This window comes from Mauremys reevesii, linkage group 2 (assembly GCF_016161935.1).
Source record: "Mauremys reevesii isolate NIE-2019 linkage group 2, ASM1616193v1, whole genome shotgun sequence".
Lineage (NCBI taxonomy): Eukaryota > Metazoa > Chordata > Testudines > Geoemydidae > Mauremys > Mauremys reevesii.
In genome coordinates this window covers 240,830,568-240,852,966 of record NC_052624.1, presented here as the reverse complement: position 1 = coordinate 240,852,966, position 22,399 = coordinate 240,830,568, and the positions used below count along the sequence as shown (strand labels likewise).

General features: G+C 39.1%; 1 protein-coding gene across 3 annotated transcripts in view; it reads right to left on the bottom strand.

Moving 5' to 3' along the window:
* CPNE3 (copine 3) overlaps positions 1-22,399 on the bottom strand; it is a 67,371-nt gene that overhangs the window by 15,066 nt on the left and 29,906 nt on the right. For all 3 annotated transcript variants that reach the window (XM_039522448.1, XM_039522449.1, XM_039522450.1), the window contains 6 exons: positions 21,085-21,264; positions 15,794-15,868; positions 10,608-10,679; positions 8,976-9,059; positions 7,765-7,854; positions 1,886-1,984 (listed from right to left, as the gene is read on the bottom strand). In XM_039522448.1, coding sequence (XP_039378382.1) covers positions 1,886-1,984; positions 7,765-7,854; positions 8,976-9,059; positions 10,608-10,679; positions 15,794-15,868; positions 21,085-21,264 — 600 coding nt within the window. The remainder of the gene's footprint in view (positions 1-1,885; positions 1,985-7,764; positions 7,855-8,975; positions 9,060-10,607; positions 10,680-15,793; positions 15,869-21,084; positions 21,265-22,399) is intronic.

Here is a 22,399-nt window from a genome sequence, read left to right as displayed (position 1 = left end):
TTTTCTTAATTTGTGGATCACAGTCTGCATCTTATTTAAGACCAGATTCTTTTCAGTTACACTGGTGTTAAGATCAAGTAAATACAATGACTTCATTGAAATCATTCCAGGATTAACATGGGCACAACTAAGATGAGAATTGGGGTCTTACTAAATTCCACCTTACAGGACCTACCACCCAGCTTTATTCACACAGGAAATGCTTAATATCAGACATGGTCCTAGTGGAGCCAATAAGTAAAGTTTTGCAGGATTGAGTCCCAGTTCTTTTTAAGCAAGAGATTTCTGGAGCTCAGTATTTCCTCGGTGTTGTCTTGTAGCTTTAATTCTCCGCCAGTCTCATTCTGGCACACGGATGGCTCTCTTTGACTGGATACAGCCAATGTGTGGTCAAGAAAATACATGTAAGGAAGAGCTTTCTTGAAGCATTTTCAAAAGAAGCATATGCAGATTACATCTTAACATCACACATTTTTTTAAAAAGCAGAAGATAACCTAGGCTGCTATCAGAGGACAGATTAGGATGGAGCATTTTGATTCACATCAAATCAATTATACAGTGTGCTTCGGTGGCACAAAAGGGAGCTCACTATCTCACAGGATTAGGATCTTACAGAGAGCGTGGGTGCACTTAAAAAAAAGCCACGCAGAAGTATGCTTCAGGTTTTTTTCAGTTTTGGCCCTAATGCAATAATTGGTTCAGTAAAATGGTACCATATTTTATTTAAATAATTAACTTACAAAACAGAAAAATCTTCATATGCTATAGCAAAAGAGTGGACTAAACGGTTTCATCCTTGCCCTTCAGTATTTGTTTGTGTAGTTTAATTACTATAGCAAGATGCACACTACTTTGCTTGTGGGGAAAAGCTGTATAAATGCCAGCCTGCTTCTGAGAATCTAGCAAGATGAGAAAAAGCACTAGAAATCGCCTGGAAGCAGATTACTTATGAGCAAATCACTTGCTGAAATTATTTACCAGTCCTGTAAAAGGAAGTGTTAGATTGTCCTCTGCTCAGTTTCGGGAAGTCTTCAGAAACAACCATTGGGGGAGCAACATGGCAGGAGCCGTGATTATAAAATATAAACACATTAGAAGTTAAATATTTATAATTAGTAGCTTTGAAGAGTTCAGTACACATACAATACTTCAGGATGCTTTTAGGTTCGAAACCTGCATGCAGTGTACCTGATCACTGAACTATTTTTCAACTTATGTGCAATTAAAGAAAAACATGGTAGAATATTGCTTGGGACACAAGTCAATAAAAATAAAGAGATTCTAAGCTAAGGTAGCTGAGTGGCCTTTAATGAAATTTATGAGGATGCAACCTGCCATGTTACAAGGTTTACAGCACTGTTAACGTTTCATAGCAAAATATATGGGATAGTGTGGTTTGAGTTTTTTTAAGAAAGGAAATAAAGACCCAAACAAATGAAAACACTAGGTTGATTTCTGTGCACTAGTAGCTAAATCTTATAGTCTTCGTTCAGATTTATTCAATTACTTACTAAAGTGAGCAAGAACCAAACCTGAAAATTAAGGATAAAGTAAAATATGAAAAAACAATAATTCAGGCTTTGGCCTTTTAACAGCAGTGATGGCAGATTGTAATCTGCATTTTGATGATTAGGGATTGGTGAAATTAATTTGGCCTGACAATTTTGATTTTCAGACACATGCCGTTACAAAAAACAACGAAGATATTAAAGCCTGTAAAAGTGGATTTATAATGGAAATGCCAACTCAATCTGAACTGAATTGATGCTACAGGGACTGCCATAAGGCAGTTAAATATTCACAAAGATACTTTTTAGTCTTTGCTCAAAATTAATAAAGCAATTTCATAAAAATGCTCAAGAAACCTAGAGGCTTTGGACTTACCGGTGAGGATCGAGAAGCTTCCTTCAGTTTTGACATTGTGGTTAGAAAACTCCCAATGAGATCATGAGACCCATCACTGTCATAATCATAGCACTCTACCTAAAATGAAGCATTATCCAGGATTAGCAATAGCCAATGCTCTACTGAAGTGATGTCGCAATGACACTTCTATAACCATGTATTAAAAAAAAAACTGCCTTTTTTCCCTGTTAGGATTTCAAGCGGGGCAGAAGTTTGCCCCGTGCCATAGATTTAAATTAGTGGGGCACACATACAAGTGTCTGAAGGCTAGGCTTTACCAACTGCAGAAAGGTAAGTGAGTCTCACCTCCTACTGGACCAAATCCTCCAAGCTGCTGAGCATCCTCATCTTCCACAGAAGTCAATGAGCATCAAGAGTTCAGCATTTTACAGGATCAGGTCCAATATGATTAGTTAGGGCTAATGCTACTATTTTATTCTGATCATTTTTAGGAAAAGTCACTCCATGGTGCCTAGTGTGTGCACCCTTCTGCCATTATAGAATGGAGACCTGATTTTCAGAGATACTGACATTCAACTCTTATTGATTTCAGTGGGAGATGTGGATGATCAGTACCTCAAGTCAGGCTCTGGGTGGTTAGCAGGAGAGCAAAAGCAAGTAGACTGCATTACTGATCCATAGAGAGGCTCAGAGACAGAGTTCAGTACCTTTCACTGCTGATAATAGCAGCTAGACTTGAGAGTTCTCTCAAGACCAGCAGTCTTTATCTGTAAATCCACAACTACCTCAGAGATACTATGTTGGCTAAAATCCCTCTTTACCTATATTTATAGCTCAGTGGTAAGACTTTACTGATCAAATCAATTCAACTTTAACCTTAATGCCTTTCCTTTCTCGGGTTATTCTTTTTGTTTAACAGGGTGGGATGGCAGACTGTCAGTTATTTAGCCCAGTGGAAAAATAGAGCTGTTATTTTAACTTTTGTGAAGAACCTGCTTACATACATAAAAAAAGTAATAAAATGAACAGGCTATGAATGTTCTCCAGAACGTCCTAATTATAATTCTGAATTAAGTTTGTATATTTAAAACTGACATTGCACTAACCACCTCTGTCTATGAATGATTTTTTGCTCTGATTATAGGTAAGACAACTTACTAAAATAACAGCTTCCTAGTTCCAAAATGTCCATTGAAGCACCTTTCCATTATTTAGGATAAATATACAGACCCTGGACAAAAATTTTCCTAAACAGATTCAATCTAAGCCATACTGCTGTTCTCCATGCCCTTCTTTCCTACTCCCCATTAAGACAAAAAGTATTATACTGTACACTAGCACATTAAAGTTATGTTTTCTTTAACATTTCATTTCTGACCGAACAAAAAAAAAATAATTAACTACCTAATAAAACCTTGGGCTTCTGAGAGAAAACAACTGCCTGCATACACATTGGATAACACATTTCATATTTCTACATTACTGCCTTTTAGACTGCAAGCTCTACAGTGCAGAGACTGTGCCACCTTCTGTTGGCACAGCTCCTAGATATGTTTTGGCTACCACTGTAATAAAATATGTAATACATGCACATGCATTGACCACCAATTCATTGTGCATACAGGCAACAACAGTATCACAGATGGAGAAACAAATTTCATACACAGGCAGATGTGATGCAGATTCTTTAGGCTCTCTTATGTTGAGCCAATCAGATGTTCACCTACTCAAGCAATTGGTATAATCCTTAATACTGAAGATATTTTTTCATTCAATGGTAATAGCAGCTTGTTCCAGGGTTATCATAATTGTCTTTTTTTTTTTTTTTAAGACAGAAAACGTTTCTGGGAGTTTGATATATTAAATACATCTAGCCCAATGTTTCTTTTGAAATCAGAAGGTTGACTGCTTATGCAACAATCTTGGTGGCTCCCTGTAGCAACACAAACATTGTCCATGTTTCCCCTCTTCCCTCCTCAGAGCTGATGAATTCAGGCATGCTAGTTCCAAATGAGAGAGGCTCACATTTGTGGTACAGAAAGATATCACTGACTCACTGCAACACACACACACAATTTAGAAATAAATTAATGAGATAGTGTAGCAAGTTGGTTTGTGCATTACTGCTGAATACACAAACTGAGCGACTCAGTGTGTGGAAAGGCATTCATACTGAGGAAAGCTAAAAAAGTCATTTTTACTTACTATAATAAGATAGCCTGTTATGCATGCCACTGTGTGTATAAAAGTGTTAAAGCATTGTTTAATTCTTCTTCAAAACAACATTACCACAATTTTACTGTCTCATCTGAAATTTAAAATCCATAAACTACAATTTCAAAATAAAATGCTGCAGAGATTAGAATCTATCCTGTTTTATTTTTGTAAATCTGGAGCAACTCCATGGAAACCCAATTGCTCTGAATATACACCCATGTAACTGAGATCAGAATCTTCACAGCAGGTTTTATTATACACCTACACACATTTTGGATAGTGCTGAGCTGAAAATAACCCTACCTTAAAGGATTTATTTGGTCAAGGGACTACAGTTTTAGTGGGGCCATTAAATGGAAATGAAAAATGCATCCATGACATGTGGAGAAGAGCTACCACTAGCTCTTTCCTTTTCCCCACCTCTGGTTGTCAGATTCTGGGCTTATTATAAATAAATAAATAAATAATTATTCTGCTTTATCACTGTTTTATTCTGTGCAGGTTTATACTCATAGTAGCTAAGTACTGTATGTCCCAGTTGTGCATTAAGCAATGCAACTAATGTCTGTCGCATGTGATTTATTCTCTTGCATCCTCTCCCCAGGATGGGAATAAGTGCTATGGTGTATCTTGTTTTGGTAGGATTTTGTCTAAATGTACACATTGCTGTGACAGATTGGGGAATATGTCTGTGTCAATTTATGTATTCCATTTTGATTTTGTGAATGCCATACTATACTTCAACTGCCACTTTGAATGCATGTTTACCCAGGAACACTCAGGAAAGTTAAAACTGAATTAAATGAAAGCATGAATTTAAAATGCATTCCTTCACAATAAGGCCACTTTACTTCCTAATGAGACTATCCATTCAAGGGTTTAACGTGATTTAACCATTGCTGTAGACACTGAGGATCGATGAATTGGTTTACCACCCTGGATTTGGCAGCTTCAGTTGAAGCTGAAATCAACAAGATGAAATTCAACAAAGACAAGTTTAAAGTATATGCTTAGGAGGGAAAAAAAATCATATGCACAAATACAAAATGGGGAAAACTGGCTAAGTGGTTCTAGCACTGAAAAGGATCTGGGGGTGATGTAGAGAATCACAAATTCAGTACGAGTCAACAATGTGATGCTATCATGAAAAAGACAAATGTCATTCTGAGATACATTAGCAGGAATGTCATATGTAGATCTGGGAGGTAACTGGTTCAGTACTAGTGAGGCCTCAGCTGCAGTACTGTGCCCAGTTTTGAGCATTGCACTTTAAGTAAGATGTGGACAACTTGGAGAGAGTCCAGAGGACAGCAACAAAAAGAGAAAGATATTTAGAAAACATGGCCCATGAGGAAAGGTTGAAGGAACTGAGCATGTTTACTCTTAAAAAAAATAAAATAAAATAAAAATGGGGGACATGATGAGTCCTCAAATATGTAAGAGGCTGTTGCAAAGAGAATGGTGATCAATTGTTCTCCTTGTTCACGGAGGGTAGGACAAGAACTCTTTGTGTTACTTTGCAGCAAGGGAGATTTAGATTAGATATTAGGAAAAACTTTCTAATTATATGGGTAGTTAAGTTATGGAATAGGTTACCTAGGAAAGTTATGTATCAGAGGGGTAGCCGTGTTAGTCTGGATCTGTAAAGCAGCAAAGAATCCTGTGGCACCTTATAGACTAACAGAGGTTTTGCAGCATGAGCTTTCGTGGGTGAATAGGATTATTTGCTGCTTTTAGGAAAGTTATGAAATCCTCATAATTGTAGGTTTTAAAGAACTGGTTAGACAAAACACCTGACAGGCATGGTCCAGGTATACTTAAATCTGCCTCAGCATGGGGACAGGGGAAAAATGGACTAGATGATCTCTTGAGGTTCCTTCTAGCATTACATGTTTAGGAAGCTTCTCTTGCTTTGTAATTCAACCAGCATGATGGCTTCTGTAGCTTGGAATTTTTTTTTGTTTTGAAGGAAACTGATACTTGTTTTTGTTCCAAGTTGGAACAAAAATCAAACATACATTTCAGTTTCTGAATTAATTTTTTTATTTTTACATTATTTCATGACATGCCAATGGTATTACTGCATGATATACTTTATTTCATAACAGATCAGTAATAATGTAAAAACAAATAAAAATGAAAAAACCATAAAATAAAATTAAATTCAAAAACAGTTTAAAAATTTTTCCAAAATAGATTTTTTATTTCAGAATATTCTCCCTGCAAGAATTAATATTGAAATAAAAACTTCGGAAGCATTTCAATTTCTACATAAAAGCAATTTCCATCAGAAAAAAAAAGCACGTAACAGAAAATTTCTGACCGGCTGTAAGCCTGAGCATAGGCTTGAAGAAATTTGTTGCGTTTCACCTTCTGTCTTTCGGCCTTTGCTTTTCCATCACTAGTTCTCAAGTTTCCGCCTGTCATTTGATGCAGGGTGTCAAAAAACTGAGAACTTTTGGGTGATGAGGACTAAGGGGGTCAGGGTGTCAATAGTTGCAGATAATATTCAGTAATGATTCACTAGATTGACTCCTTGTCCTGTGAGTGGAGCCCACCTTAGCCTCCCAGGCTACTTGAACCATCACAAACTCGGTTAGGACAACGCAGGCAGGCAACCCTGCATTCATCTTCTCTTCAAACATCAAATCCAAAAGTGGTGCCTAAGATAAGGCAGGTTCATTTGAATTCACTCATCTGACAACGGAACCCAGAGCTGAAGCTAATAGATTTTTATGCTCCTTTATGGACCAATGACTAAAGGCAGGAAAGGATCTCAATGACAGCAGACATCCATTTTCTTGAAATACGCTGCCCATGTTGTCACAATGCCTCGGCTTTGGGAGCTAGCAGTGTGAGGAAGGGAAATAGTACTAACTATTTGGTAGTGAAAGAATTACATTCGTAAAATGTCCTCCTGACTAGATGATTCCAAATTTAGAATATTTCAAATACTAGCTCTATACACAAATCAGTTAATGTTCAAAACAGCTTGGCATCAGAAGGTTTTGTCTGGGTAGATCCAGCAACTCAATGCTAATGCTTTGCTACTGTGCTTTATTCATAGGGATCCCCATGAACATTCACTCTACTCCTCAGGCTAGCAGGAACTAGGATTATTGTGTAGGTAATATCTAAGCAATGGAGGAAAGAATGAAGCAACTGGTCAACAAAGTCCAGTTGAGCAGGTTGAGAAGAGGACCTGATGGCTGTGACACATCCAGGAAAGAAAGGGAATTAAACAAGTGTGAAACATGTATAAGGCACCAGGTGACAGACAGTCATATGCAGGGGAGCAAGAAAAAGCAACAGCCAAAAGGATTCTAACCGACTGTAAATGTGGAAGCAGACAGCCAACGCTTTTAACAAGTCTGAGAACTGATGTTGTGTTAACACTAATTCAAATGAAAAATTGAAGAGGGAAATACACATTTACTCTAGGTTAACCATCTTCCCTAACTCTGGAAGTCAATTTGACAAAAAAAATTAGGAGATACTGTAACACAAATTATCAGGTCATCATTATCATCATCCCTGTTTTCTGTTACTTATAATAACCTTTATTTTGAATGTAACTTAAAACTAAGAGGATAAACAAGTTAAATGAATATTCATTATCTTTGCCAACTGTTTCTTTGATAGATACATTAAGGACAAATGCAATGTATTTAAAATATTACCTTGATTGTTTTATCCATATCACTGTAACACAGAGAATTGAGGGATATTTTAAAGGGCTTCCAGACAGGATTCAAGTTGTTTTTTATAACCTGCCAAAAAAGATTTGATAAAATAATATTGTTAGCAAGGCAAGATGCAGAGGGACTATCAGTGTTGCCCTGTTTTTATTCCATAACTATTACAAATATGGAAAATGTTGACCAGTGAGGCAATCACAAAAATAAATGTACACATGACAAGGATATAACAAGAGCCCCAATGGCTGGATCATCATAACAGAAGAAAATTTTGTTTAACACCAACACCATGGAGGAAGTTGGATGCTGCTGCTCACTGCTAGGTCAAAATTTTCCAAAAGGGAAATTTAATCTATCATACCATTTAAATCCCAAACTGGAGAGGATGTAACATTCCAGTACCTCTGTACAGGAAGACCCAAAGCATATGCAGCATTTTGCTATGTACTCCCACATCTTACCAGTAGAAGCAAGACACTGGGGGTAAAATTATCATTTCCAGAAGTTACATTTCACTCCACCAAATGTTTATACTGAAACACCATTTCCAGAAGTATTTTTTCCAGAGATTCAATGGTTAAGGGGGGGAGGCATAGTGCAAGTCAGCAAAGGCCCCTTTATAATCTCCTCATGTCTATCAAGCAACAACAACAACAAAAAAAAATCTTAATGCTATAAGGGACTGTGCCTTCCTCTAAATTTGTTCATTATTTAAATACTGATTAGGGCCTCCGGCTCTTCTATAAGTGTTCAGTCATAAGTTACACACTTATTTTAAGTAGTAAATATCAGACCTAGCTGCAGTTGGCATTCTCCAATATTAACAGTAATATTATAATAGCATCTATATGTTCCTACCAAAACTAGACCATTATGCTAGACATTACATACATTTAAACAATCTCTGCACAAAGGGTTTACAATCTAAATGTACAAGAGTAAGAAAAAAAAGCAGTATTATCCACATTTTATTATCCACATTTGAGTGCCAGAGACATTTAATGACTTTCAAGGTCACACAGAAAAAAGCCTAACAGAGTTGTGAAAACTCAGGTCTCCTGAGCCCATCCAGTGCCTTAACCACAAGATCACCTCTTCTGCTCTGAAGGTGCTGTATCTTTAGTGCTATGTTATACATTTAAAGTCAGATTAACTCAATAAAACTCTAATTTTTTGTGAACAACCTCCCCTACCTCAGTTCTGTGAACCATCACCCAGTTCCCTTCCGAGGTCTGCTTGTGGAACTCCAAAAAAGGGTCTGACTTTCCAAAAAAATCCTGAATTTAAAAAATAGGCAGTTAACACATGGCATAAATGTTATCAAACACTAATTAATATACATAGTCAGATAAACGGAAGGTAAACAAAAGATTTCCCTAAAAACATTAGGGAAATCTTTCTGATGAAAAATACAAATCATTTTTCAGGTATCATTCTCATTATTGCTTTTTAAAACAGGATCGTTTATATCAGCAAGACAAAGAATTATATAGCTATAAGTAGACTAGAAATATTTTTAAGTGTAAGGTGAGATTTTGGGCTCTGTAAATACTGCCAGACAGTTCCATTTCAGGACAATGGGGCTACTAGGTGTAGGAAGGGCAGGACCCGAATTCAAAGCTGCCTAATTGGAGCATTATAAAAATGTAAAATAGAAGCATTTCTTCCCTACCACACCTATTTTTAACATCTATTTTAGAATTTCACAAAGCAATTAAAGTGTTTAGAGATTCTAACACCAGCCCTGGAGTGGTTTCTTTATTATAATGGATTTGTCCACTCTAACATATACTTTATAGTGCTGTCTGAAAGTGTACTTTTTACAGTTATTTAGTAAGTAAACAAAATTAAATTGCAATAGCATTCACACTAATGCAAAAGCATTCACACTGAAGATACAAATCTGTGAGTAATTTATATGAACAGAGTTAAGTCTTGTTCAAAGAATATTTTGGGCAATATACCTATCTCACTTTAGAAACTGTGAAAGAGTCATTCTAAAAACTTCAGTGTACATACATACTTGTTCATAAGCTGAATATTTTTGGTAAAAAAGTGATGTATCAAAGAGCGAGGGTCAGCTTATAAACGGGTCTACACCAAACTGATGATTTTAGCCTCTATGGAATCATTGAACTGAATATCTAATATGTTGTTGTTTTGTTTACCTGGAGAGTCTGCAGGCATGGAGCCCCTTGGCTCCCTGTGGCCTCGGTTTGCCATTCCCAGCCACTTCCCGCAGCTCCCATTGGCTGGGAACGGCAAACCACAGACACTGGGAACTGAGGGGCTCTGTTCCTGTGACTCCTCCAGATAAACAAAATGTTCAGGCCCACTATCGGCTTACCCTAACAGGCCAGGAGCCAAAGTTTGCCAACCCCTGAAATATAGGGTTGGCTTATGAAAGGGTCATACAGTTTTTGCTATTTTTACCTAACCATCTTGGGGGGTGGGGTGGGGGGTGGCTTATAAACGAATGGGCTAATATAATAAATGAAGATGTACCTATCTCATAGAGCTGAAAGGTCATTGAGTCCAGCCCCCTGCCTTCACTAGCAGGACCAAGTACAGATTTTGCCCCAGATCCCTAAGTGGCCCCCTCAAGGATTGAACTCACAACTCTGGGTTTAGCAGGCCAATGCTCAAACCACTGAGCTACCCCCCTTGAACAAGTATATATGTTAATTCACAAATGTTCTGTGTTCTACTGTAAGCAGTATCTTAGTAGACTTAAATTTCTCCGGCAAAGAATCCCCTGTCATTACTTATTTATAAGAGCATCATTATTTTAATGCTTTGTTATTACAAATACAGCAATTAAGTACCTTATTGTCTAGTTTCCTTGCTTCTATTTCGAATAAGACCACTCTATTATCCTTTACTTCTTCTGCTGTAATCTAGGTAGATAAAATAAAGAAACATTTATTCTGTGTTCAGATACTATATACTTCACTAGTATTATTCACAACATACCTAGAAAGGGTAGATGTGAAATATTTATTTAAAAATAGAAGTACTTGGAGCTCCTTGGATGAAAAGATGGGACATAACTCGGAAGTGTTTTGAAAGCATCAGGCAAGCCACACAACTCCTATTTTAGTAGGTAAATAGTCTCATTTTACAAATAAATAACCCAAGGTACAGATGTTAAGATTCACATTTTCAACAGTGGCCACTAATTTTGGATGGCACAAGTTGAGACATACAGGTCTTGATTCTCAGAGGCATTCACCCATAATGCAGCTGAAGTCAACAGAGGCTGAGAGTGTTCAATACCTCTGAAAATGGGCACCAAAAATTGAAACCCCCAAAAAGGGACCACTTTAGCAAATTAAATAATCCAAAATTTTCAAATGCCACAGACTCAGTGCCAGAACCAGGTATAGAACCTACGAGTTCCAACATTAAGCAGGAACATTTGATGAGATAGAAGAGCTTGCTAGATGAATTAACTGTGCAGAGGCACATTTTTAGAGCTTCTCTTACATCCACTAGATGGTAAGAGCTGTCTTTATGCAGTACAAGTTCAATTTTAGACTGAGCTTCTAAACTGTTTTCATATTTTAAAAAACCTGTGGTGCAGCACACTTGAAAACCAGCCTGTAGTTTCCCTTATGCTCAACTGTGGTTACAGCTAAAAGGCAGTCAGCATTCTAAGAGGAATTTTACTGCTGTCCTGTATTTTTTCAAAGGCAAAAAAGGGGTGCTTGGTGGGGTCTTTAACTCTATAGACAGATCACAGACTGAAGTCAGAGTTTGTCTGTTGGTCTCAACTTTATAACTAGCAAATAGTCTGTGGGAGGTATCATCCTCAGATGCAGCACACTCTGTTCCATTATGTACTCGACCAATTCGGATACAGGAAGAACATGTGGCTAGTAACAAGAATGCCATTTCTATCTAGTCTTCTGGACAACAATAGCATTACAAACTTATGGACATCATTGATGAAAGTACTATAATAGCAGCTAGAAATCGCACATGGATCTTGGTTTGGAAAAAAATCTCTTATACGTGGGAACTGATCCCTGCAAGTTTGCCAAAGGTCATGCTCTCTGGCTACAAAGAGTCACTTTAATACACAATTTGGAAAGTCACCAATTTTAGCTGAGTAAAGTAGACCAGATTTCTACATTTCACTGTATAGAACAGAGGTGGTGCAAACTAGGGCACTAACATTGTAGCTTGAAGACAGCGTACAGGACATATGAAGATATATGATCCTTGTGTCACTGAGTAATGTTTAATTTCCTGCTTGACAGTATCCCAAAATACTTAATTAACAAACTCAGCCTGTTAATTGCTGATCTCAATGGAGCATTCCCATTAGAACTGCATTGCCAAATCTGTCTATCCATTTTGCTAACATCCATCACCACTGTGAAGAATATGAGAGATCTGCATTAATTTTATGATTCATCTTTCTTTTTCCCAGTGAGTTTGGTGGTTAGTTTGATGCTGGCTAAAAAGTAAACTAAATCAGTCTTTGTTAGCACTGGTCTACTCTACAAACTTATGTTGATATAAACTATGACGCTCCATATCCCTGAACGACGTAGTTATATTGACCTATCTCCCTGTTGTAGACAGCACTGTATCGATGAGAAGGCTTCTCCTGTCAACACAGCTACTGCCTCACGGGGAGGCAGAGTCCCTACGCGGGAGCGCTCCAATCATGCTGCACTGCTGCAGCACTGTAAGTACAGACATGCCCTTAGCTTTGGTCTGCAGGAACCCAGACAATGGCTGCAGATAGCGCCAAATGCTGGAGCTCAGATGGACAGTACACTGAATCCATTGCTGGAAGTCTGCCTCTGTCCCACCTAGGAAGAAGCATAAGCCCAACTAACCAGGTTGTGTTGCTCCACAACAAACACAAGGCCTTTGAAATGGATAAAAGACTACCAGTGAACTTGGGGGTGGAGGGAGGGATGGACGGAGGAAACCACAGTAACTGAAGGGTCAGACAGAGGGGTGGAGGCTGCACTCTCCAATGCTGGGGGATTACTGGGACGGGAGTTATCTAAATTGCAAGGAAAGGCTAAAGTTTAGGTAAGATCTACATGCATATTATCTTCTGTTTGAATTTTTTCCCTCTGCCTTTGTTGTGTCCATATAAATAAATCACACTTTGTTTTCAACAAGCTGTTCTGTCACTTCCTGGAGAGAAGTCAAAGCAGGAGCCAAAACCCAAGTGGACCTGCAAAGGATACTGTTGATGAACATGGGTGCTGTGACCTGGGGACCCAGCCTAAAAGTGGTGAGAGTTGCAGGATTGAAGCCTGAAAGTACAGACCTGTCACTTGGATTAGGGTGCCCACAGAGAATAAGGGAATCAAAGATACAACTTGCCATAAGCCATGACAACCAAGTGATCCAGGAAACTACAGGCCTGTTAGTTTGACCTCAATAAATGCAAGGTCTTGGAACAAATTGAGAGAGAAAGTAGTTAAGGACATAGAGGTAAACAATAATTGGGATAAAAATACAACATGGTTTTATAAAAAGTAGATTGTGCCAGACCAACCTGCCTTTTTTCCTTTTTTGAGACGATAACTCATTTTCTAGACAAAGGAAATGCAGTAGATCTAATCTACCTGGATTTTAGTAAGGCATCTGATACAGTTCCACATGGGAAATTAAAATGGAGAAGATGGGGATTAATATGAGAATCAAAATGTGGGTAAAGACTTTGTTAAAGAGGAGACTACAATGAGTCATACTGAAAAGCGAAATGTCAGGCTGGAAGGAGATAACTGGTGAAGTTCCTCAGGGATCTGTCTTGTGGTCAGTCTAATTTAACATTTTCATTAACAACCTTGGCACAAAAAAGCAGAAGTGTGATAATGAAATTACAATGTTGGGAGGTATTACTCATATAGAGGAGGACCAGAATATCATATAAGATGACTTGGAGGACCTTGAAAACAGGAGTAATAGAAATGGGACTAAATGTAATAGTGCAAAGTGAAAGCACTATTGTTGTTAGTCCTTAAATACATGAATTTTTACTATAAGCTGGAGACATATCAGTTGGACGCAACAGAGAAGGAGAATGACCTAGGTGTATTGGTCAATTACAGAACGACTACGAGCCACCAGTGTTATGTGGCAGTGAAAAAGACTAATGCAATCCTAGGATGCATCAGCCAAGGTATTTTTAGTAGAGACAGGAAAGTGTTATTACCATTATACAAGGCACTGGTGAAATCTCAACTGGAATACTGTGTGAAATTCTGATCTTCCATGTTTAAGAGATTAATTCAGACTGGAACAGGTGCAAAGACGAGCTACTAGGATGATCAGCGGAATAGAGAAACTACCTTACAAGAGGAGATTTAAGGACCTTGGCTTGTTTAGCTTAACCAAATGAAGGCTGAGGGGAGATGACTGCTTTCTATAAATACATTAGACGGATAAACACCAGGGAAGGAGAGAAGTTATTTAAGTTAAGGGCCAAAGCTGGCACAAGAACAAATGGATATAAACTGGCCATCAATAAGGTTAGGCTTGAAATTAGATGAAGGTTTTAACCATCAGAGGAGTGAAGTTCTGGAACAGCCTTCCAAGGGGAGTAGTGAGGGCAAAAACTTGTTTCAAGACTGAGCTTAATACGTTTATGGAGGGGACAGTATAATGAGACTGCCTACAATGACACACAGCAGATCTGCAGCTGCTATTAGCAAATATCCCCAATGGCTGGAGATGGAATACTAGGCAGGGAGGACTCCGAGTAACTACAGAAAATTCTTTCCTAGGTGTCTGGCTGGTGGGGCTCGCTCATATGCTCAAGGTCTAACAGACCACCATATTTGGGGTAAAGAAGGAATTTTCCCCTAGGTTAGATTAGCAGAGGTCCGGGGAAGAGGTGTTAGGTTGCCTTCCTCTGCAGCATGGGGTATGAGTAACTTGCTGGTTTGAACTACAGTAAATAGTAGATTCTCTGTAACTTGAAGTCTTTAATTCAAGATTGGAGAATTTCAGTAACTCAGCCAGGCGTCTATTACAGGAGTGGGTGAATGAGGATCTGTGATGTGCAAGTGGTCAGACTAAATGATCATGAGATTCCCTTCTGGCCTTAGAGTTTATATTAACTGAATATCTCTAGCCACCATAGTACAGCCCCCACTGATGCTGCAAAACTGACCTCAAAGATAAAGATCATTAATGTGCTCTCCATCCAGTCAATAGCTCTCGCACCAAGAAATACCCTTCAGTGCCAGCATGGTTGTTGCTTATATTCTTATTGGCTGCCAAATCTACAGTTCTACCACTCACTGCTTGACAACCCCATAATTGTATATATGCTAGTGTTTGCTCATTAACCTAACAGCTAAAGCAATAATAAAACTGCAAAGTAGCCCTAAAGATGGGTAACTTTAAATAGACGTATTATTTCAGAAAAACCAGTAAAGATCAGGAATGTTAACGCTTGTGTCTCAATTCCATTATCTAGTTACCCTTTTGGTGTAACCCCTTGCTGTTCTCTGCCAAAAAGATTATATATTGCTCAGGACACAGACTGCCTTAATTATTTGTAAAGCTCTGACATGTCTACTGTGGTTACCACTACATATTAGCCATTTATCTAGTTCCTACACTGGCATCATGACACTTCATTAGACTTCAATCCCAATTTTGTTTATGTAGGATGCAGTTTGAGATGAAAGTAAAATAATTTGGGAAGAAAATAAAAATTAACAAGAGTCCACATTTGCTCAGGACCCGAGGGATAAGAAATTGAAAGAAATTTGATTTTTGTTGTTAAAAAAAAAGGTCACCAGTTGAGTTTATTTGAAACTGATTAAGTCATTATTTGAGCCTCTGAAGACTATTTGATTTTGATAAATTAGATTAACATAGAAGTACTGTTTTGTAAATTGAAAGATGCAAACAGCCAGCTGTGAAAGAAATATTCCCATTACTATGATGTGATAGAATACATTTAACTCAGTAAGAGAAACAACTTGTGGGCTATATGCTAGAAGGAGAAAGCCAAGTATCATCCTACCGTAATGCTTCCTTTCCCTGCAGGTTTACCATTTTTAAACAGTAATGGTCTTGTCAGCGTCTTGCTGGAGACTATCTGTCAAAACAAAAGTTAAACTGTAGTAATAGCTCTTGACAATTAACAGTTTTTCGCATTGAAAGAAACAGGTGGTGTTGCATGTTCCATTTTAGGAAACTATTCTACCATGAGAACTCCAGCATTACTTTTATTTCTTAGAGCCTTCAATATGTTTGGATAATACTTAAAGATATGAACCTATATACAACTTTGACTAATGGCAGAAGTAAATCACAAGTTAAGATAAACAAGAAACCCTTCATCTATCAATAATTTCAACAGTAGAATAAAGGACTTTTCCTGAATAACTACTAAAGATTGCTTGTATCTGACTAGATAAATAGATTAGATAGATAGATGGCAGGGAGGATGCCTGAAATTGAGAGATTAGGCTAGGGGTCGGCAACCTTTCAGAAGTGGTGTGCCGAGTCTTCGTTTATTCACTCTAATTTAAGGTTTCACGTGCCAGTAATACATTTTAATGTTTTTAGAAGGTCTCTCTCTAAAAGTCTATAAGATATAACTAAACTATTGTTGTATGTAAAGTAAATAAGGTTTTTAAAATGTTTAAGAAGCTTCATTTAAAACTAAAATTAAAATGCAGAGCACTCCAGACCGGTGGCTAGGACCCGGGCAGTGAGTGCCACTGAAAATCAGCTCGCGTGCCGCAGGTTGCCTACCCCTGGATTAGGCTATCCCTTAGTTCTTGACACATTGCATTTGGATTTATACATATGGCAAATAATTTAAGCAATCAGATTGCTGGGAAAAAGTACATTTTTGTTTTATATGCCGACCTAAAAGATACACAGTATGTTTATGTTTCACTGTGTTATTTTACCTACGTTCAGAATTTGAGGTTGAGCTTCTACTAGAACTCAGTTCCCTTTTTTTTTTTTTTGGTGGAGGAGTAGGGGAGGGGGAGACAGATCTTTTAAAAGAATGTGAGGAGACCAGAGAGACCAAACTTCTTTCAAAAAGATTCCTTTCCTAATTTTATCTCAAACACAGAACAAACTGCATCGAGTAACAACATTAACAGGAAGACAAGGCCTTTTAGAAAGACAATTTACTTTTCTTTGTCTCTCACTGAAGCAAACAGTAATGACAACAACAAGAACCTTCATAAATAACTTTCAGCAATGAGCTGTTAGTTTCCCCATCTTGGAATCTCTAAATTTTACTTCTAGAAGAAGCTCAAGTAGAAAAGCCGGCAACTTTGAATTCCATAGTTTCACTCCCCAATTAGAAGCCCGTTATCTAGGCAAGTTAGCAAGTGCAGAGAAGGAGTTCTTGCTGTAGGTAGATAAAGATACTTGAGTTTTTCTAAAAATACCTGAAATTATTGTCCTCCCTCTAATCCCAGAATCGGATCTGCTAAATTAGCTCAGATGCACTGGCATCTGATGTCTCATTAAAAACCCTTCAAAATTAGCAATTCATATAATTTACTGATGTTTGCAATGTTTTGCAATCATGCCACATGATCTTGTTTTTGATCTGGCAGAAAGGAAGGGTATCAGGCTGCTGTAACAATGATAAAAGTTTCAGAAAACATATAATGCTTTAAGGTATTGATTTATATCTATTATAGGATTTATGGCAACAGCAGTTTGGACTCTACAAGCATTTGGGTTTTCTGGATGGCAGTGACTAACTATCATTTCTCATTTATTCCTAGTCCACCTCTACACAGAAATCTGCATAATTACAGCCATGGTACTAGGATGGCTTCTCAATATGCCAACCTTTTCATGGGCCACCTTGAAGAAGAATTTCTGGACAAACACAAGCAAGAAACCAACGAGATACCCGAGATACATAGATGATATTTTCATCCTCTGGACAGACACCTAAACTAGCTCAGGTTTTCACCACACCTTCAGCAACTACCACCAATACATAAACGTCTCTCTAAAACATGCCCATACTAGCAACAGCTTCCTGGACACCAAGATCAGCTTCGACAATGGAATCCTACAGACAACAATATAAAAAAACCTACGGATCACCACACCTACCTTCAGAGGTCCAGTAACCACCCCAAACATATCAAGAAATCTGTTTTCTACAGCCAGGCACTTAGATACCACAGAATATGCTCACAGGAGAACGTCTGGGATAAACACACTTGAAAAACTGCCTTCGTCAAACAAGGACACTCCATCCGAGAATTAGATCACTTTATGGAATGGGCCACGCAAATAACCCAAACAGCAGAACCTGCATCAATACAGAAATAAAACCTCCTCTGACCACACACCCCTAGTTTCCACCTATCACCCCACATTGGTACCAATATGGATTATCAGATAATCACAACACATAGTCAATGGGAACCACATTCTAAAAGTAATCTTTTCTGAACCCTTATTTCTGGCCTTCAAACAATCCCCCCCACCCTATTATCAAAAGCAAGCTCCCCACATACCAGGGCACGCCAACTGAAAGTGGCGCCAGACCCTGCCACAACAGATGCAAAAGCTGAAGACATATCTCCACTGCTAGCATTATTGAGACCGTGTGTTGTGGAGGGTGTTAAGATTCATGAGTCCTTCACATGCTTATCACAACATGAAGTGTACACCTCCTCAAATGCACTAAATGCCCCAACAACAACTATGCAGGTGAAACCAGAGAATCACTATGCTCTTGAATCAACTCATGCAGAAAAATGATAAAAAACAAAAAAGTACCTTATCACTTTCGGGTGAACACTTTTCACAAAACAATCACTCTATACCTGACCTCTCAGTCCTTATTCTCAAGGGAAATAAGTACAAAACCTTCTGAAGTTGGGCCTGAGAGCTTAATTTCACAGCTTTGCTAAATACTAAAAATCATGGACTGAATAGAGATCCTGGATTTATGCTTCTTCGAACAATCTATATAACCCACTTAAACCCTTCCTCTCAGCCTCTTCTCCCTTCCCCCGCCATGACTAGAGAAGTGTTAATAGGTCACTTGAATGATCCCTTGAAATGTGTGTTAACTACTCATGCTAAACAATCTGTACCACCTTGTATTTAGCTGTGATGCTCTGAGTACATTTCCCTGACCTGAAGAAGAGCTCAAAATCTGGTGTCTCTCACCAACAGAAGTTGGCACGATAAAAGATCTCACCCTCTTGTGATAGAGATAGAATATTCTCTCTCATATTCTACAGCGACTAGCATACATTAGACAAACCCTCAAGACAATTGCTCATAAAATGATCTTATGTGCTGAACTGAGACAAAAACAAACTTGCATAGACTCTTACACCTGGTCTACACTAGGAAATTAGTGAAAAATCCATACACTTGAGCGATGCGGTTAACTGACCTAACCCCCAGTGTAAACAGTGCTAGGTCGATGGGAGAATTCGCCGGTTGACCTAACTACTGCCTCTGATTAGGTAATCCACCTCCCCGAAATGGGAGAACTCCTCTAGTCAACATAAATACGTAGCTGCAGCATTTTAAGTGTCGACAAATTAGCAGAGACTCGTATTCTTCACTTCTTCATATGAGCATGGTTATAGGTCAATATGTATAAAAGAGGCAGTTTAATGTAACCTATTACATAGTTTTAGTAGAAATCAAAGTGGGTAATAACATTTTGACACTACATCTCATTCTTTATAGAAATATTGTTATAATATGATAATAGCATAACTATATGTTTTGTGCAAGATAGGCATGTAAGATACCATTAGAAAGGTTATGATTTGGTGAATGTGATTATCCTATTTGAATGCAGATATTATTTTTGTATTTAAAGTCAGAAATACTGACTATATACCTGTACTATAAAAAAAAAGAAGTGTTTCCAGCACCTGGGGAACGCCCACCAGACAGAATGCAATCAGTCTGGCTGGCTAGCTGGGGACAAGTCAATGGACCATTAGGGAGAACAATGGGTCTTTGAAGATGCTAATCTCCCACCTTCCTGGGATGCTACAAAGGCCTTTGACTTATGGCTGCTTTGACACTGCAGGGTCATGTGATCATGTAACTTGGTACTGGACTCCATGATAGAATACCACTATTTTTTCCACTTGTGGGGAGGAACCAAACTGGAAAACAAAGGATTCTTGCCATATGTAAAACCTATTTAAGGCAGGGGATGAACATAATTAGGGTTTTGTTCTTCACTGAATCCACACCCAGAATAATGGCTGGAAACATCAAATGGCTTGTCTACACCGGCAATTTACAGCACTGCAACTTTCTCACTCAGGGGTGTGAAAACACACACCCCTGAGCACAGCAAGTTTCAGCGCTGTAAAGCACCAGTATAGACAGTGCTCCCAGTGCTGGTAGCTATGCACTCGTGGAGATGGGTGTTTGTTTGGTTGGTTGGTTGGTTTTTTTAGAGTGCTGGGAGAGCTCTCTCCCAGAGCTCTGCTGCGACCACACAAGGCATGTTAAAGCGCTGTCATGGCAGTGCTTTAGTACTGCCAGTGTAGACTAGCTCTAAGAAACAAGGACAAAGGTGTGTGTGGGGCAGCGGGGGAGGGAGGGGAACAGAAGGACTGAGCCCAGGCTGGAAAAGGTGTTTGGCCTGTGAAAGAAATACCTAGAGTTTTAAGCTGCAAGCAAGAGCAGCTTGCCTTCGAGAACCTCTGCAATCTGCCTAAAGCAACATTTAGGGTGAGAAATTACTACTTGTAACCAGTTTCTTTAGTGTATTAAGCTTGGTTTGTGAGTTTGTTTTATTTGCTCATTAATCTGCTTTGATCTGTTCGCTAACACTTATAATGACTTAAAATCTATCTTTTGTAGTTAATAAACTTGTTTTTGTTCTCTCTAAAATTAGTTTGTGGAATTCATAACTGAGGGGGCAAAAAGCTGTGCATATCTTCCTCCATACTGGGGGAGGGGGGAGGAGGGAGGAGCAAATTTCATGAGCTTACGCTGTACAGTTCTCTATGCAGCGCAAGACGATACAATTTTAGGTTTAGACTCCAGAGGAGGTGTGCACTTTAGTGCTGGGTCATTCCTTAGCTGAAGCCTTCCCATGCAGCGTTGATTTCAGTTTGTGTGTTTTTGCAGCTGGGTGTGTCCCTACCTGTGTGTGCGCACGCCAGAGGCGGCTTGAAGGCCTGGCTCAGCAGGACAGTGTAAGGAAGCCCAGGCTGGTGGAACAGGCGGGCTCAGTGGTACCCCTGTACAGGTGGCACCCTGGGAGGCTGGGAATAACCAGTCACAAACATATTCCCTGTAGAATAAGCCGGCACTGTTTGAACTCACTTGTCCCAGAGTGCATTCGAATTCTCCCAGGAAGTCATCATCACTTAGATCAATGGTTTTGTTGTCAATGTCATAAATCCCAAATTTAAACTTCTGAACCAGTTCAAAGTAGTAATCAATTAGGAACCTCTTGGCGAACTTCGGGTTCAAGGAATTCTTAACCCTTTCTGTGCGATTAACCTGCAGATAGAAAAAAGTCATATTACCAAGATGTTTATCAACTATGCAGGTGGCCAAATCGATTCATATCTCATGCTAGGCTTCCAAGAGCCCTGCTAGGTGCAAGTATAATAATATGCACTTCTGAACGCCTTTCATCCTAGAACAAAGGACTTCACAAACTAAATTTTACAAAATCCAGGTGTGGTAGACAAGGCGTATTTAAGGATCAGTTCTCCCACCAATGAAATGCAGTCACCTTTGGACATTTCATAAATAAAACGTAACATTTTGTCCAAAGTGAAGGCTGGGAGAGATGAACTCAGAAATAACATCTGAAAAACCTAGTAGTCCTGATGAAATCACCACATTGGACAAGAAGAAACAATGAGAGAATAGGAAGACATCAAATCATTAGAAAGGGCAGCACTGGCAGTTTTGGAGGCAAGCACACCCTACTCCATTAGAAGACAGCAGTTGCTGCTTCTGTGTTCGCTCCTCCAGTACACCAGAAAGCTTGCTGCCTGCCCGTCCACTCTCTGCAGAGAGCAGGCACCCCAGGAAATTACACTTAAGCTATAGGTACACCACAGAGCTTACAGCGGCACAGCTGCACTAATGAAGCTGTTCTGTCAGTGCAGACACTCTATGCCAACGGGAGATAGCTCTCCCATCAACTTAGGGCTAGTCTACACTTACCAGCTGGGTCGACACGATGAGTTCGACTTCTCAGAGTTCGAACTATCGCGTCTAATCTGGACGCGATAGTTCGAACTCCGGAAGCGCCGCGGTCGACTCCGGTACTCCACCACTGCAAAAGGCGGTGGCAGAGTCGACCTTGGAGCCGCGGACTTCGATTCCGCGGTGTCTGGACGGGTGAGTAGTTCGAACTAGGGTACTTCGAATTCAGCTACGCTATTCACGTAGCTGAACTTGCGTACCTAGTTCGACCCCCGCCCTTAGTGTAGACCTGCCCTTAATTACTTCAGCCCCCGCAAGCAGTGGTAGCTATGTTGGTGGGCGAAGCTCTTCTGCTGACATAGTGCTGTCCACACCGGTGCTTAGGTAGGTGTAACTTCTGTTGCTCAGGGGTTGGCTAATTCACACCTGAGTGACATAACTTATACTTGCATGGTGCAGCTCCATAGCAGGTTAC